The sequence below is a fragment of the Myxine glutinosa genome, chromosome 8, assembly GCF_964187855.1.
Source record: "Myxine glutinosa chromosome 8, kmMyxGlut1.1, whole genome shotgun sequence".
Taxonomy (NCBI): domain Eukaryota; kingdom Metazoa; phylum Chordata; class Myxini; order Myxiniformes; family Myxinidae; genus Myxine; species Myxine glutinosa.
Window position 1 is genome coordinate 19,356,661 of NC_136268.1, and position 16,323 is coordinate 19,372,983.

The window sequence follows — 16,323 nt, forward strand, 5'->3', positions numbered from 1 at the left end:
GAGGCACACTCATTCTATTCGCACACTCTGTTACACACCTCTCTCGCACACATCCTGGCGCACCCATACCACTTGCACACTCTCTGGTTACATCCTCTGTAACACCCCTGTGTGTGCACTCTTTTGCTGCACACCCACTCAGTGCACACCTACCCACGGGTGGGCAATCTCCTGTCACACACCTAATCACGTGCTCTGATGTGCATCCCCACACACTCTCCACAACCAACTCAGGTGTGCTTCCTCGCACACGCTCCTCATCCATCCCAGGTGTGCATTCTCGCACACTCTCTCCATCCATCTCACTCTCACACATACACTCCCTTGTGCATTCTCCCTCGCTCTCGGTTTCATACTCGCGCTCCGGCGCCATTCGCACACGCGTGCCATTTCCATTCCCACAGCGCACCACAGACCTTCTACGAGCGCCCGGGTTATGCCGGGATCCCAAGCGCGCGAAAAATCCTCTCGCGCCAAACCTCTTCGCGCCATACACCACCCTACTCACCTTGGCGCTTCCTCTTCTTCGCTCCTCCACCACCCGCAAACTTTCCATTTGGTTAAGAAGTACGGCATCATGATGCGAATCCAAACTTTGCGCGCATTCCATCTCCATCTCCGATAATGCCCCTATGCCTGCCGTCTCTCCAATCCCAATTTCAGTTATTTCTTTTTCAATTTGAATTAATTCTTTTTCTTTATTAAGCTCGACGACCGCTGGCGCTTATAAAATCAATTTTTCTAATTCTGCGGTCATCGGCTTCTCTATCCCCCGAGTCGTGATTTCTACCCCGGTCCACGTAACCATGCCTTGCTCAGCCTCGCTTTCCCCGCGCTTCTCAAGCCGCGCTACCCCGTCGCATACCCCCGCAACCTTTCCGCTTGATCTGCTGTCTCTGTCCTTCCCCCATCTGTTTTATCTCATATCTGGCTTTCTCCCTCGCTAACCCCTCATTTATTTCCTGGGCTTGGCCACCCACGACCTTCAAATGGCCCCCTAATTTGTTCTCGAATCCCCCCAATTTGCTTTCTAATCCCGCCAATTTGACTTCCCAATTGCTCCCCCATTCTGTTTTCCAAATTACTTAACCCCTTTCAATCCCCCAATTTGATTTACCAATTGCTTACTATCGGCCCTCATTTCTCCCATCTCCTTACTCAATCCCCCAATTTGTTCCTGCGTCCTGTCCCCCGCCATTTGTATGGCTGCCTGAATCTGCGCCATGAGAGCTTGCATATCCGTCCATCCCACTTGCGCAGAGGGCGCGGCCCTCGTCGCCACGTGCGAGGCGCCGCCATTTTGTGCGCCTGCAACCCCCACTACCGCACCTTCTTCATTTTCCTCCTCCATCTCTCCCAATTGTTCTTCCCTGGGGTCCTGGGTTAATTCTAACCCTTCCTCTACCCCCTCATTTCCCCCCACATCCGATCGCCATGGTTATCCATGGCATGATTCAAAATTTAGATGTTATATAAAATTTCGGCCGCTCGTAATTGACCAAATTTTTTCAAAATATAAAAAATTTGGTTCGGGTCCAAATCCCACTCCCCGACACCAATTGTTGCGGCCAATAGCACAATTGGTGTCCAAAATTTTGTCAAACAAATTTAGTCCCAGGTTCAAAATCCCAACTCCTGACTACCAATTGTTACGGATCTCGGACATCAGCGCTCTCCCCTTATGAAGGGTGGGGGGGGGGGGGGGGGGAGTTAATTCCCTTGTCTTTCTATCTGGCCGACCCGAGTCCTGCCGACCCGAGTCCTGGAAGTTATACGCTCCTTCCGGTCGGTATTAGGTAGGGTTATTGGTCAAAGTAGTCACAAATACCTACTTACTAACCCGACCGTAAAGCAGGGAAATAACTCCCGCTCGAACCACGGATATGATGGAAAATGCCGAGCAGATAGCAATCCGCGATCCGAGCCGTTAACAATGGGACTAAACCCGATTATAAGCGGTAACTATCATGCCACATTTACCCAATGATAGAAAAGAAGGATGCGATCGGATAAGAGGAAACCAAGAAAGAACAGGGCAATTTATTCACAATGTACAAGAAGGAGAAGAGGAAACGAAAGAATGTACAGGATAGGAAGAGGAAGAAGCAGTTACACAGGGCAGTCTTAAAACAGTCTTATTCTTAGTACCCAGGACAAACATACACACTCACACGGGGATTGTAGATGGTTGGGTGGAAGGTCCGGCGATGGGGTCCAGGCTCCGGTCGGCTCCAGTCCAGGCTTTGGTCCAGCGGCGAAACCTGGCAGGCAGCTCCGCGTATAGTGGAACGCGTCCGGACAATGTATATAACGGGGGGAAGCTGGTACGCTGCATACGTAATATGTGCTCTCTCGTGCCAAACGCCCCCTCTCCAAAGTCCTCTTAATCAGCGCGCCGTATATCTCATGAAGTAAGCCAAAGGTGCGCTCTCCCGGTAAAGTCCCTTCGCAAAGCAATTAAAACGCATTCGTCCAGAAAGAGTCCTGTTACAACGCGCACGCCTCCAACCAGTCCTTGAAAGGGCTTTGCGCTCGCTTATATATCTCGACCAGCAAAACGCTCCACGAGCCCAAAAGCCAAGCCTGTCGGAGAAGTTCCTTCAGCCCTGGTTGGCTGGTGAGGGCTTACCGGCTCCGCCTTTGACGGCTGGATGATGTGGCCACACCCTCTTCTTGGCGTTCCGCTCCCTTTCTCGGGCCTCACCGCGTGTCTTATGGCGGCGTTGAGCGAGCGCACGGGCAGCGAAGGCTGCCGCTGCTGGCAGAGGCGCGTATCAAATTGGGCGAGCCATAGGGCAGACTGGAGGGCGTGTAATGGCGTCGCTTGGAGAGGGAGATTGCAAAATGAATGGATTGGGGACCTACTCTTATTTAATTGGCACAACGCAGATTCAACTATTGGAAACACGGCCTTATCTAAACACATACTAATGAAATAACTGAAGTCCTATGGTGGCCTATGTGTTGCTTGTGGCCTAACTCTGGGGTGCAACCTTTAACCTTTTAATGATGGGATATTTAAAAGAAAGTGTGGGTTCTAAAACTGCAACAGTATTATATCCTGCATAAAAAGATTCTTGCAAGCCGATTGGTTGAAATGGCACCACGTGATAAAAATTAGTGTTGTGGCAAGCAATAGTATTTCACTGGTGTCACACACTATCATGTTTGTTGCATGAGCATGTATGGACAAGAAAATACCGACACGACATCAGCGAATATGGGATCATAAAAACCATGCGAAGGGGGAAAGAACGTGGTCGTTGATTGGATGGCCAATTTGCCGAATGGCGCTGGGTAACCTGTTCAGACTGCAGGAAGCCCAATGAGTGCTCCAAATCACCGCTGCTCCTCTAAATCGCCAGTGCCCCCCAAATCATTGCCAGTGCCCCCCTACCACCCGTGGACTCTCGAGCGCCCCCCTGAAAGTTCCCAGTGCCCACTGGGGGGTAATAATGGTGGAAATAATGATGGATGGAGATCAGAGTTTGGATCACGTGTAGGGACCACTTTGAGAACCTATATATGAGAGGTTTCCTTCTATCTTTCACCGTTCAGGAGATTAGCTTGCGCAGACAAACAAACAAAAACTTTCTTTTATAATGTAGAGAGATAAAGGGATGGAGTGATGATCAACTTTGAGAGTTTTGTGCAGAACGAGGTATGGATTGGAGGTTTATCACCCCAGCAGCGTCACACCAGAATGGCTCTGCGGAATCCCTGGTGAAAGGCTGTAAGTTTGCACTGAGAAAGGCCATCGGAGATCAGGTTTTAACGCCCTTTGAACGATACACATGCCTGAATGTAGCAAACCTAGCCAACCAATGTGCCATTGGCCATGTTCCCAATTACCCAGATGGTGGAGTGTATCTGTGCCCAAACGATATGCTGCTCAGATGAGCATCGAGTGAAGTCCCTCAAGGACCCTTCAGAGAGACACGCAATCCGAGGCATCGAGTCGAGTGTGTGTAAAAGGTAGTCGATTCGCTTTGGAGACGCTGGACCAGAAACATGTTCCCATTGTTGGTGCCACAAAAATGAGGAATGTGGAGAGACTAAATGTTCATGAAGAGGATGTGGTCATGGTTTTTGACGCAAATGCTGTCAGTAGAAAGTGGAATATGTGGAGTGTTGTCCAGGTGTATCCTGGTTCTGACGGAAAAAAATCAGGAATGTCAAAGTAAGGCACAGAATGGTCAACTGAGTATCGGCGACCAATCACGAAGATTGCTGTTATATATCCAGCAGAAGGTAACTAGCTGACTAGATGAGGTGTATTCCCCATCGGGGGGAAGATGTTTCATGGAGGAAATCAAAATGGATGATATTTGGGAATAATGTTTTTTTGTGACACACTGTTGTGAGGTCGATGCAAACAACGTCATGTGACCACGTGTACACGAGTGTGGAACAATCTCAAAGTCGTGATGTCTCTAACTCGGTGGGTAGACCAGAAAAATATGTCATCTGTGGAGACAGTGCTTGCAGAGTTTGAAGGAAATTGGACCATGTAGTTTAGAGAGTGTTCATCTTAAACTGCTTTTGTTTGCTAAACCGAGAGATAGGCCTACCAGCATCCTTCCAAAGAAGTGAGTTTATGAATGGAAAAGTGATGCTTTTATGGACAAATGGTGGACATTGTGCATCAATGTTGTTTCTTATATAATGAACGTTGTACTGTGTTGGACATTGTATTATGAATACTAGTGGGGTCACACGTGGGAATCCCACGGGCATGGAGGTGTATCGTTGCGATCGGTTCAGCCGTTTTTGCGGTACCTGGGAGCGGACGGGCAGACAGACAGACGGACGGACATTTGGTGAATTATAGTAAGATGGATGATCGATTTGTGCAATTAATGATTTGTCGAAGTCATGATGATCGTCAAGATATATGTTTCATGACCTAACGTCAATAGAAGTTTCATCACCTAATGTTTCATGACGTAATGTAAAATGCCTTTTTTGTTTGGTATTTTTCAGATCGAATAAACGTGATGTATACAGTTTGAAGCAGGATTGCTTATGTCATTATGTTTATGGTTTCAATCAGTTTCACCACAATGGCTGCCACAGGACAAATGTGCAATGGCCCAATAGCCAACAATATTCCCTCGGGATATATTTAATATTCCTTACATCATGCCAAGTGGCTTGGTTTTATCATCAAAGGCACAATTTTGTCATCTATCTGCTGTACTCTTTATTGAAGTAATCCATGTACTGTATGCACATGCAAGAAGAGGCTTGCCATTGGAATTGTTGTTTGCAGATAACCTTATGATTACAGCTGCCAGTGCAGAGGAACTGTATGCCAGTTTGGTGAGGTATCAAAAAAGTGTAGAGTCTACATTCCTCCAGAAATCATAGCAGTGATTATCTTTGAGTAATCCCAACCATCAATCATATCATCTTTCCCTATTTTACAATGAATGATAGAAGGGATGAGGAAAAGGTTGAGGTGATGTGGCCGTGTGGGCATGTGTGATGATGAAGCAGGAGAACCTAGTAAGTGTCACAGACCAAATAATGTAAGGAAAGTGGAGTAGAAGTCGGCGAAAGACAAGATGATGTGATGTAGTTCTGCGGTCGGACGTCACAGTTGGTACAGAAACAGCCACGTTGGCAGCATCACTTGTTGTCGTGAGCGTTGGATCAGTGAATACCATGGGCTTCTAGGAAAGGTCAAAGATGATACGCGCTGCATGTAGATGGAGGATGGATGTGCCTTTAGAGGTTGTGGGGATCATGGTGGAAATAATGATGGATGGAGATCAGAGTTTGGATTAGTAAAAAAAAATCACCATCATGTACATCATAAATATAAGAATGCAGTGTATGTACGTAGAGCGGTCTGGTTTGCACAGTAATCGGTTTGCTTGGTCGCTTTGAGTCAGGCAGGTATGTAATGAGTGAAGGCAAAGTGGATGGCAAAGATGATGTAAGTACGTACAAAGTAATCCACCAACTTTAGTGGCACAGGCATGATGTACCCAGAGTCATCTTGCTGGATGTTTTTATTTGCTCTCATCGGAAGACGACCACCTGTTTGCAGGGGTGAGTTGAGGTAAAATAACCACTTAAAAGAAGAGCAACAGCCAGCTATATCTTGTCTAGCAGACGGGCATGCACCGCATGACTAAACAACACATTTGTAATGCAAAAATCAGACAATGTTTTGCTTTAAGAAAAAAAACATTTATCTGCATTCCAGTGTTTTAAAGGTGAAATATTCTGTAAAGAATTGTGCAAATGTCCCTTATGAGGTCATCTACACACAGTCATGTGATCTAATTATGTATGTATGAGTGGAACAACTCAAAAAGCAAAGACAACCCTTTCAGCACACATTGTGCCTTGCCGAATAGCATAATGTTCAAAATAATCCAGATAAACCGATGTGTGTGGTGTTCCCATCCAAGAACATCGCTCGTGATCCTTTGAGCGGGGGGCCAAATCCCAAATGCATTTTTTATTTTTCACACTCACCCCTGAAATGTCATCCAAGGCAAAAACACCGATCTCTCCATCCTCCCAGTGATCTTCGTTTGTATGCAACCCAAGGCTGCAGGGCAGCATCATTGCCTGAGGGTGCAATAGCTCGCCTACTCTTCGCGAAAGACACTGCGGGATCTTCAATGTCAACCAATAAATGGTGGCAGATGTGATGTCAGTTCAACGTCCATCCAAGGGCCGGCACACACATTGATGTATCGTCCTGCCTATGAAACGCCAAAATGCCATTTCATAGCTGGGTCGAAATTTGGTGGTCTTTCTGTCTTCTACCTAATCCTATCTGGCCGAGCTCCCCCCCCCCCCCCCCTCCCAGCCCTGTCTGTGCTCTGTCCCCCAAAATACTCCTCCAGGTCGCACAAGATCTGCCAGCAACCCTCTTCTGGTGAAACTGCCAAAATCAAGACTCTCTGCTCAACTTCACTCTTTCATTGCTCTTTTCTCCCACCTCTGGAACAAACTCCCTCAATCTCTTCAATCCCACTCCTCCCTCCAGGTCTTCAAAACAGCTGTTCACCACCATCTCTTATCTTCCCCCATCCAAAACCTTGATCTTTTCTACCCCAGTTAATTCACCCCAGATCCACTTTAATGAAATACAAACTTCTTTCCTGCAAGTCCGAGCTCTGTCCATGTGTGTTTCACCCTCCACCCCCTTCCCACGCCTCCTCTCCCCAAGCCCTCTCCTTCCCACAGATCTCCCGATGTCCCTGCTCTCAAATGTTGTACTTGTGTGCTTCCCCGTCTTGTCTCCCACTCCCTTTATTTCGTCTTACAGTCACATGAAAAAGTAAGTACACCCCATGTAAAGTTTTGACTTTTTCAACACATTTCAACATACAGCTATTTGATCTTCATTTCTACAATATTGATAGATAAAGGTGATATAATATAACAAATATCATGAAACATTTACATTTTGTAGTCCATTGTATAATTTAAATAAACATGAATGCAAATTTCGCATGTGGAAAAAGTAAGTACACCCCTACATTTATCACGACTTCAAATACCTAAAATTAGAATCAGGTGCACCAGCTCAGGTGCAAATGATTAGAACATCGTTAGAGAGGATCTTGGAGGAACCTGTCTTATTTAAACCTCAGACATTTAGTTTGGTTTGCTCTTTGTTGTTGAAGTGTGCGGCATCACCATGCCTAGATCAAAAGAGCTCTCTGAGGCCTTCAGAAAGAAGGTTATATATGCCTACGAGTCTGGGAAGGGATTTAAAAAGATATCCAAACAATTTGAAATCAATCGTTCGACTGTCCGGAAGATCATCTACAAGTGGAGAAGATTCCAAACAACTGCCAACTTATTCAGGCCAGGCCACCCCAGCAAATTCAGCCCGAGAGCAGACTGCAAGATGCTGAAAGAAGTCTCGAAGAACCCCAGAATGTCATCACGGGACCTACAGGTAGCTCTTGCCACTGTTGATGTCAAAGTGCACGAGTCTACCATTAGAAAGAGGCTGCACAAATTTGATCTACATGGGAGGTGTGCCAGGAGGAAACCTTTGCTGTCCAGAAAGAACATCAGGGCAAGACTAGAGTTTGCCAATGAACACCGAGGCAAAGACCAGCACTTCTGGAACAATGTGCTCTGGACAGATGAGTCAAAGATAGAGCTATTTGGCCACAGTACCAGAAGACATGTTTGGCGAAAACCAAAGACAGCATTTGACCACAAGAACCTGATACCAACTGTAAAGCATGGTGGTGGAAATATTATGGTTCGGAGCAGCTTTGCTGCATCAGGGCCTGGGCAGCTCACCATCATAGAATCCACTATGAATTCTTCATTGTACCAGAGGGCGCCTGAGGATAATGTGAGGCCATCTGTTGGAGAGTTGAAGCTCAACCGAAGGTGGACCTTGCAACATGACAATGACCCTAAGCATACCAGTAAATCCACCAAGGAATGGCTGAAAAGAAAGAAATGGAGGGTTCTGGAATGGCCAAGTCAAAGCCCGGATCTAAATCCCATCGATATGTTGTGGGGGGATTTGAAACGAGCTGTGCATGCAAGAAACCCCTCAAACATCGCACAGCTGAAAGAATTGTGCATGGAGGAGTGGGCAAAAATTTATCCGAGTCGATGTCAGAGACTGGTAGACAGTTATAAGAAACGCCTACTTGAGGTTGTTTCTGCCAAAGGGGGCAATACCACCTATTAGAGCCAAGGGGGTAATGACTTTTTCCACATGCGAAATTTGCATTTATGTTTATTTAAATTATACAATGGACGACAAAATGTAAACGTTTCATGATATTTGTTATATTATATCACCTTTATCTCTCAATATTGTTGAAATGAAGATCAAATAGCAGTATGTTGAAATATGTTGAAAAAGCCAAAACTGTACATGGGGTGTACTTACTTTTTCACGTGACTGTATGTGTCCGTTTGTTTTTTTTGTCATTAATGCTAGCTCTTACACGAGCCTCAATCTTGTATACCAAGAAAAAAAAAATTCAAACCCAGGCTAGACAGCTTAAAATGAGTGTGCACACCAGTGAAATATGTGTCATACGAACTCCTCCATGTAAGCCTTAGATAAATTAAGAATAAAAATTGTGATAATGTCATTCACGAAAGAAAGAATAGAAACCAATAGAGAGTGTACAAGTGGGTGTAAGAAATGAACAGTACCTCCAGAGGAACAGTTGTGGATCAGGGCTGCCGGTTTGAGTGTAAAGTTGGATTTTGCCGGAGTGGAGTGGTTTATAACACCGATGTTGCAGTCTTTGGGACGGGGTTGAACAAAAATGGAGAAAACTATCTCATCGACGGGAAATTGCACAGTGACCAGAGACACATTCTCTTAAAAAATGTGTTCGTCTTTGGAGCCAATGTTTCCTCATCCATCAACATATTTTCAATACAATCTTGTATACAAAAAAAAGAAGAAAAAAAGTAATGCACGTAACAAAGAATAAAAACCAAGAGAGAGTGTACGAGTGGGTGTCAGAAATGAACAGTACCTCCAGATGCACTGTCGTGAATCAGGGCTGCTGCTTTGAGTTTCAAGTTGCGTTTTGCCAGAGTGGAGTGGTTCATGTCACCGATGTTGCAGTCTTTGGGACGGGGTTGAACAAAAATGGAGAAAACTATGTCATCGACGGGAAATTGCACAGCGACCAGAGACACATTCTCTTAAAAAATGTATTCGTCTTTGGAGCCAATGTTTCCTCATCAACATATTTTCAATACGATCTTGAGAAAGCGTTGAAATGAGAAAACAAAGAGAAATTTTAGGCCTGCAAAAGAAAACTTCAAAAGAGTTTGAGATTATTTTTAAGGAATAAATGATACAAAGTGCAACCTGATGCCTGTTTTTTCCTTTTTTTCTGAATGCAAATAACTCGATATCATACCTGGTTGAGCTGGGGTACTCAGCAGACAGGATGCATCTGTTTCCAAAGGTGGTGGGCTGTGCACCAACTGCAGAGACACGCACACAAATTACGACATTGCACACCCTTCTTGGCAACAGCTTAAAAAACAACTAGAGAGTTCATAGAATACTTTCCCCATGCTTTCTTGAGAAAAAAGGACATGGACATGGGCTGTAAGCGGCAAATTGGATTGGTCAAGATGATGTAAAATGCTGTAATATTTTGTCCAATTACTGCTAAAGGAAAGGTTTTTGAAAGTGGCCAAAAGGGCGATTTGTATTCTCCAGTGTTCAAATATATATTTTCAATTGAAACAAAGTAAAAGTTTTTAAAAAGATGAAAAAGATTTTAAAAGTTGTAGAATTTTTTGGGAAGTTTACCACCGTTGATGCAGCGTCTTTCACACCACCTTAGTTAACACGTTAGTTATTTGTTATTAGTTATATTAGTTATTATATTATATATTATTATGAGTAATATTATTGTTATTAGTTATTACTAGGGCATTGCCCGTACGTGGGTGCCCGTTCCTTGCCAATGCCCGTACTATATATATATCTAAAATTATATCCCCCCCCCCCTCTATTTACATGAAATGGTTTGGTTCATGAAATGTTTTGGTCCATTCGCAACGCGAAAGCGAACGGCGAACGCTTTACATGAAATGGTTTGGTCCATGAAATGTTTTGGTTCATTCGCAACGCCAAAGCGAACGGCGAACGGCTTGCGAGTACAGTACAATTTTCATTAGTTATAAAACATAGTTTAACGCCAACATAGCGGCAACATAGTTTTCCAACGTGAAATAAATGAATACGCTGTCAAATGTGCCGTCCGAGGCAGAGTGTGTTCGCCACGTTCGGCACACGCGATAGCTCGCTGCTCTCTGATTGGTTGAAGCGTTTTTTGGACATAGCTCGGTAAGTACTTCTCCGATTAATTTAAAACCTTGAAAAGGCACATCCTCGGGTCCCTAGCAATATACCTGGCAAGTTTAAAGTATATCGGACCGGTAGTTGTCGAGAAACAGCGGTCACAGACAAACAAACGTACAAACACACAGAGATTACTGGCATTATAGATAGATACTAGCCGAAACCCGTGGAACATCCACGGAAGGGAGGATGTGGTGTATGGATAGAGTGTACCAATATGGATGGCATAGGGGATTTGCTTGCCCGAGTAAGAGTTAGGAAGAAAGATGAGAATGAAGAGTGCGTATATGCACAACGATCGCCGACACCAGCACAAATGCATGCTCTGGATTGTCCACTCAGTGGTGGCACTCAGTAGAGCGCATACCTCCACCAGGTGGACATTTTATGATTCGTATCCACTGATAGGCTGGATCTGGATCCGACTTGAACCAAAATCGAATCAGCTTGTTCTTGTCATCGAAACAACTCATTTAACCAACTCGTACACAACTTTTTGAAATATGCTATATATCGTTTTAGGGCCCCATCTCTCAATGGTCATGAATCGCTTAATAAATTAAAAATTCCCGTATCCGGATCCGGATTCGAATCCTCACCAAAATTGAATCAATTCATCCTCGTCATATACCTAACCTGGTCACCACGTTTCGTCCGAATCCATCCACAACTTTTTGAGATATCCTGTTCATAGACAAACAGACCGGCGGCGGTGAAAACACAACCTCCATCCACCTTTGGTGGTGGAGGGAAAGAAAGCGCCCCAAATGGTAAACCTTTTATAGAACTCCTTTTTGTGGCTCTCTAATGATCGATCCCCTCCGAACCCCCACCCTTACCCTACTCTGTTTCCTTCTCACCCCTTTGATCCTCCGTCACAGTTTATTTCGGTGTTCGTATACACCTCACTGATTTCTACCTTATCGTGAACAGGGTAAAGCCTACTTTGATAATCATGAACGGTGGCAGATGCAGGAACGAAACGTAGGCGTAGGCCTCGGCCCTGTTTCCGTTGTGTAAGGGGGGGGGGGGGGGGGGGGAAACAAACATTTTGGCCTCAGACCTTTGAGAGTACGTCGTTCCGTGGACTTTTTGAACGGGCCTCGTATGCCATGCTTCGTCAACGTTGGGTTGTTTTTAAATGATTTGAAGGATTAACTTAAGCACCGTGAATAAAGCAGATACTGATGGGCTGCTGATCGGTACCCACGTACGGGCAATGCCCTAGTATGGAAGAAATTATGGTAAACCCACCTGATGAGGTTAGCGTACACCGCCATTGATGACACCGCCACAAATGGCGGAACAGATGGATTCTTCTTCATCGCATTGCATCGCATTCTCTTCCTGTGAAACTGTTTCATAGAACTGTGTCGTTTATGTACATTTTTATTTTATTACATTCACGTAGTTTCACATTCTTGACTTCGTGGAGCTTCAATGTGGTTCAAAAAAATAAAATAAGGTTTTGGATTCTTCTTCATCGCATCGCATTCTCTTCCTGTGAAACTGTTTCTCCATTTAACGTTTCCAAAATCAAAACTTCAAAAACTTCTTCACTTCGATTCGAAAAAACTTCAAACTTAAAAAAACGTTTCCAAAACGTCACTCCTTGTAACTTTATTGAAAATGACGATAAAGACCATTTGGGGTCACACCACCCTTCTCACCACGCAGCGGCTTCGCCCAGCTGACGCCAATACGATGGGTGTCGTAAGATGGCGTCGGATCGGCCGATATGCGGATGCGGGGGGGGCCCAAATTGGCGGAAGTCATTTGCAGAGGTAGCTTAAACTGATAAAACAAAGGCGCGGTTCGTAGATGGAAAATGCATTAGTGCCGTGGGCATGGGGTCACTGGGTGCGGCGTAAAAGGGATAACAAAGTCGAGTCCTTACGGTATTATCATATAGATTATATTGAAGGAGCTGGGGCTCCCACGTCGATCGGAAGAATGGACGCGACAAAAAGCTAGAATTCATCCGAGTTGCTTTAATGAAATCAAACACTCAGGCACTCTGAAAACCCGTTTATCTATCAGCAATATATATCTATTCCGCCAGGGGGTTTGCCCAGGCCCGGCGCCAGGGGGCGTGGCCCAGCGTCCCGACCGAGGCCTGGCAAGTTGAGCGCGGGCCTGCCCGGGCGTCCTGGACGAGCCCGGCATGGTGATCGCTCCGCGTCCTTGATAGGTGCAAGGCGATTGTGAAAACTCAGCGGCAGCCGCTACACACGTCCCCCCAGAATCGACTTGCACCGGCAGGGTCAATTTGAGGGGGGTCCTGATGACCCGGCCGAAGCGACCCCTGGCGGGTCGTGGGAGGGGGTCCGGTGAGGTGGTGGGCGGTTGAGTGGGGGGCACCGTGGACGGGGGGCGGCCTCGCCGCGGCGGAAGGGCCACCCGTGGTGGGTGGTCGACGTCCACGTGCGCCGGCTTGAGGCGGTCCACTGCAATCCGGTCCGACCTGCCGCCGATGTCGATGACGAACGACTTGTCGTCCCGTCGCAGCACCCGGAAGGGCCCGTCGTACGGCGGCTGGAGTGGCCACCGATGTGCGTCGTGACGCACAAAAACATACTCCGCTGTGCGGAGTGCTGGGGGGACGTAGGACTGGGGGTCACCGTGGTGGGATGTTGGCACGGGGGCAAACCGTCGGGCGGCCTCCTGGAGGTCCGAGCGCTGGTGAGCTGCGGACCAGGGACTGGTAGCGTCGGGCACAAATTCGCCCGGGACGCGTAGCACCTGGCCATAGACAAGCTCGGCGGTGGATGCCTGGAGGTCCTCCTTGGGGGCCGTGCGAAGGCCCAAAAGGACCCACGGCAGCCGGTCGGCCCACCCGACGTCTTGAAGGCCGGCCATGAGCGCGGCCTTCATGGAGCGGTGGAATCGCTCGCACAACCCGTTTGCTTGGGGGTGGTAGGCCGTAGTACGGTGGAGCTTGACCCCCAGGTTGCGGGCGACCGCGCCCCACAGCTCGGAGGTGAACTGTGGTCCGCGGTCTGACGAGATGTGCGCCGAAGCGGGCGATCCAGGTGGCGATGAAAGCCTGCGCCACGTCGGCGGTGGTGGTGGAGACGAGGGGAACGGCCTCCGGCCACCTGGTGGTCCTGTCCACCATGGTGAGCAGGTGTGTGAACCCCCGTGACGGGGGGAGGGGGCCCACCAGATCCACGTTGACGTGGTCGAAACGTCGTTCGGGCACGGTGAAAGGTGCCAGCGGGGCCTGGGTGTGTCGGTGGACCTTGGCCCGTTGGCAGGCCGTGCAGGTGCTGGTCTAATCGCGGACGTCCCGACGAAGGCCGCGCCAGACGAAACGCGCCGACACCAGCTTCTGGGAAGCTTTCCGGCCCGGGTGGGAAAGGCCGTGGAGGGAGGCGAAGATGCGGCGTTGCCAGGCGACGGGCACGATGGGGCGAGGCTGGCCTTGGGAGACGTCGCAGAGCAGGACAGTGTCCGCGCAGGGGATGTCGGCCAGGCGGAGGCCCGTGTCCGCCGCCCGGAGGGCTTGCACCGTGGTGTCGGTGGTTTGGTCCGCCGCCATAAGCGCAAAATCCACGCCCAGGTGGACCGCGTTCGCGCTGGCCCGGGAAAGACAGTCGGCCACGGCGTTGTTTTTGCCGGCGACGTGCCGGATGTCCGTGGTAAACTCCGACACAGCGGAGAGGTGGCGCTGTTGGCGGGCCGACCATGGCTCCGTGACCTTGGCCATGGCGTAAACCAACGGCTTGTGGTCAACGAACGCCGTGAAAGGTCGGCCCTCCAGGAGGTGGCGGAAATGGCGGACGGCCAGGTGTAGACCGAGGAGCTCCCGGTCAAACGTGCTGTATTTGAGCTCGTTCGGCCGGAGCTGCCGGCTGAAAAAAGCGAGTGGCTGCCAAACCCAGTTCACCCATTGCTCATGTACAGCGCCCACCGCGTAGTCGGAGGCATCCGTGGTGAGGGCGATGGGAGCGTTGAGCACCGGGTGAGCGAGCAGTGTTGCGTCGGCGAGGGCCCGCTTTGAGCGTTGGAAGGCCGCATCCATTGCTGCGGACCAGGCGATGTCGTGCTTGGCCGGCTTGCCCCGGAGGGCTTCGTAGAGGGGCCGCATGAGTTGAGCAGCGCGGGGCACGAAGCGGTGATAAAAATTCACCATTCCCAGGAATTCCTGCAGGGCCTTTATGGTGCGGGGACGCGGGAACGTGGTGATGGCCTCGACCTTGGTTGGCAGCGGCACGGCCCCGTTCTTGGTGATGTGGTGGCCCAAAAAATCAACGGCCGTCGTGCCGAAGTGGCATTTGGCCGGGTTGACGATGAGGCCGTGCTCGCTGAGGCGCTCGAACAGTGTTCGGAGGTGGAGGAGGTGCTCGGCCCGGGACGTGCTGGCGACGAGGATGTCGTCCAGGTAAACGAAAAGGAACGGCAGGTCACGCAGCACGCCGTCCATCAAGCGCTGGAACGCCTGAGCCGCGTTCTTGAGACCAAACGGCATCCGCAAGAATTCGAATAAGCCGAACGGCGTGATGACTGCCGTTTTAGGGACGTCGGCCGCCCTGACAGGTACCTGGTGATATCCCCGTATGAGGTCAATTTTTGAAAAAATGACCCGTCCCGCCAGACGGGCGGAGAAGTCTTGGATATGTGGGATCGGGTACCTGTCGGGGCTGGTAGCGTCATTGAGATGGCGGTAGTCGCCACACGGGCGCCATCCACCCCCCGGCTTTGGCACGATGTGCAGTGGCGAGGCCCACGCGCTATCGGAGCGCCGCACGATGCCGAGGTGCTCCAACGCGTCGAATTCGGCCTTCGCTACGGCGAGCTTGGCTGAGTCGAGGCGGCGGGCCCTGGCGTAGACCGGCAGGCCCGTGGTTGGTATGTGGTGCTCGATCCCATGCCGTACTGCGACGGCCGAAAACGTCGGCCGCGTGAGGGCCGGGAACTCCGTGAGCAGGCGAGCAAACTCGTTCGCCGCCGGGACGCTGCATGCCAGCTCGGTCGGCGCGGAGCTGCTCAATGTGCATACCAGGGAGCTGAAGGTTTCAGCGTTGATTAAACGATGCCGTTGGACGTCCACCAGCAGTCCGTGTGCGCAGAGGAAGTCGGCGCCTAGCAGAGCCATGGGCACGTTGGCGGTTACAAACGTCCAAGCAAAGCGTTGGCCGCCGAAGCAGAGGGTGACGTTGCGCGGGCCGAAGGTGCGGATAGTCGATCCGTTGGCCGCAACTAAGGAGGGGCCGCAAACCGCGGATTGCCTGTCCTGGTCAGAGGCGGGTATGACGCTCAGTTGGGCGCCGGTGTCGCACAGGAAGCGCCGTCCGGACGCTTTATCCGTGATGAACAGTAAGTTGCCCGTGTGGCCGGCGCTCATGGCTGGTAATGAACGCCGGCCCGGCCGTTTCCCGGCCTGCCGAAGGTGCACGGGGGTCGGCATGTCCGGGCCTTCTGTCCGAACCTGGCATGATAGTAACACCACGCTTGGTCAGGTGGAGGCCTCGGTC

The 16,323-nt window shown here is 49.3% G+C and overlaps 1 protein-coding gene across 1 annotated transcript; it reads right to left on the minus strand.

Annotated features, from left to right (window-relative positions):
• Positions 1-5,178: 5,178 nt before the first annotated feature.
• On the minus strand, positions 5,179-12,057 carry LOC144893226 (uncharacterized). The gene is made up of 6 exons (XM_078782973.1): positions 11,910-12,057; positions 9,891-9,957; positions 9,498-9,590; positions 9,166-9,258; positions 5,954-6,045; positions 5,179-5,728 (listed from the first exon to the last, which is right to left on the minus strand). The coding sequence occupies exons 1-6, from the start codon at positions 11,958-11,960 to the stop codon at positions 5,597-5,599; spliced, it is 528 nt and encodes a 175-aa protein (XP_078639099.1). The 5' UTR covers positions 11,961-12,057; the 3' UTR covers positions 5,179-5,596.
• Positions 12,058-16,323: the final 4,266 nt, after the last annotated feature.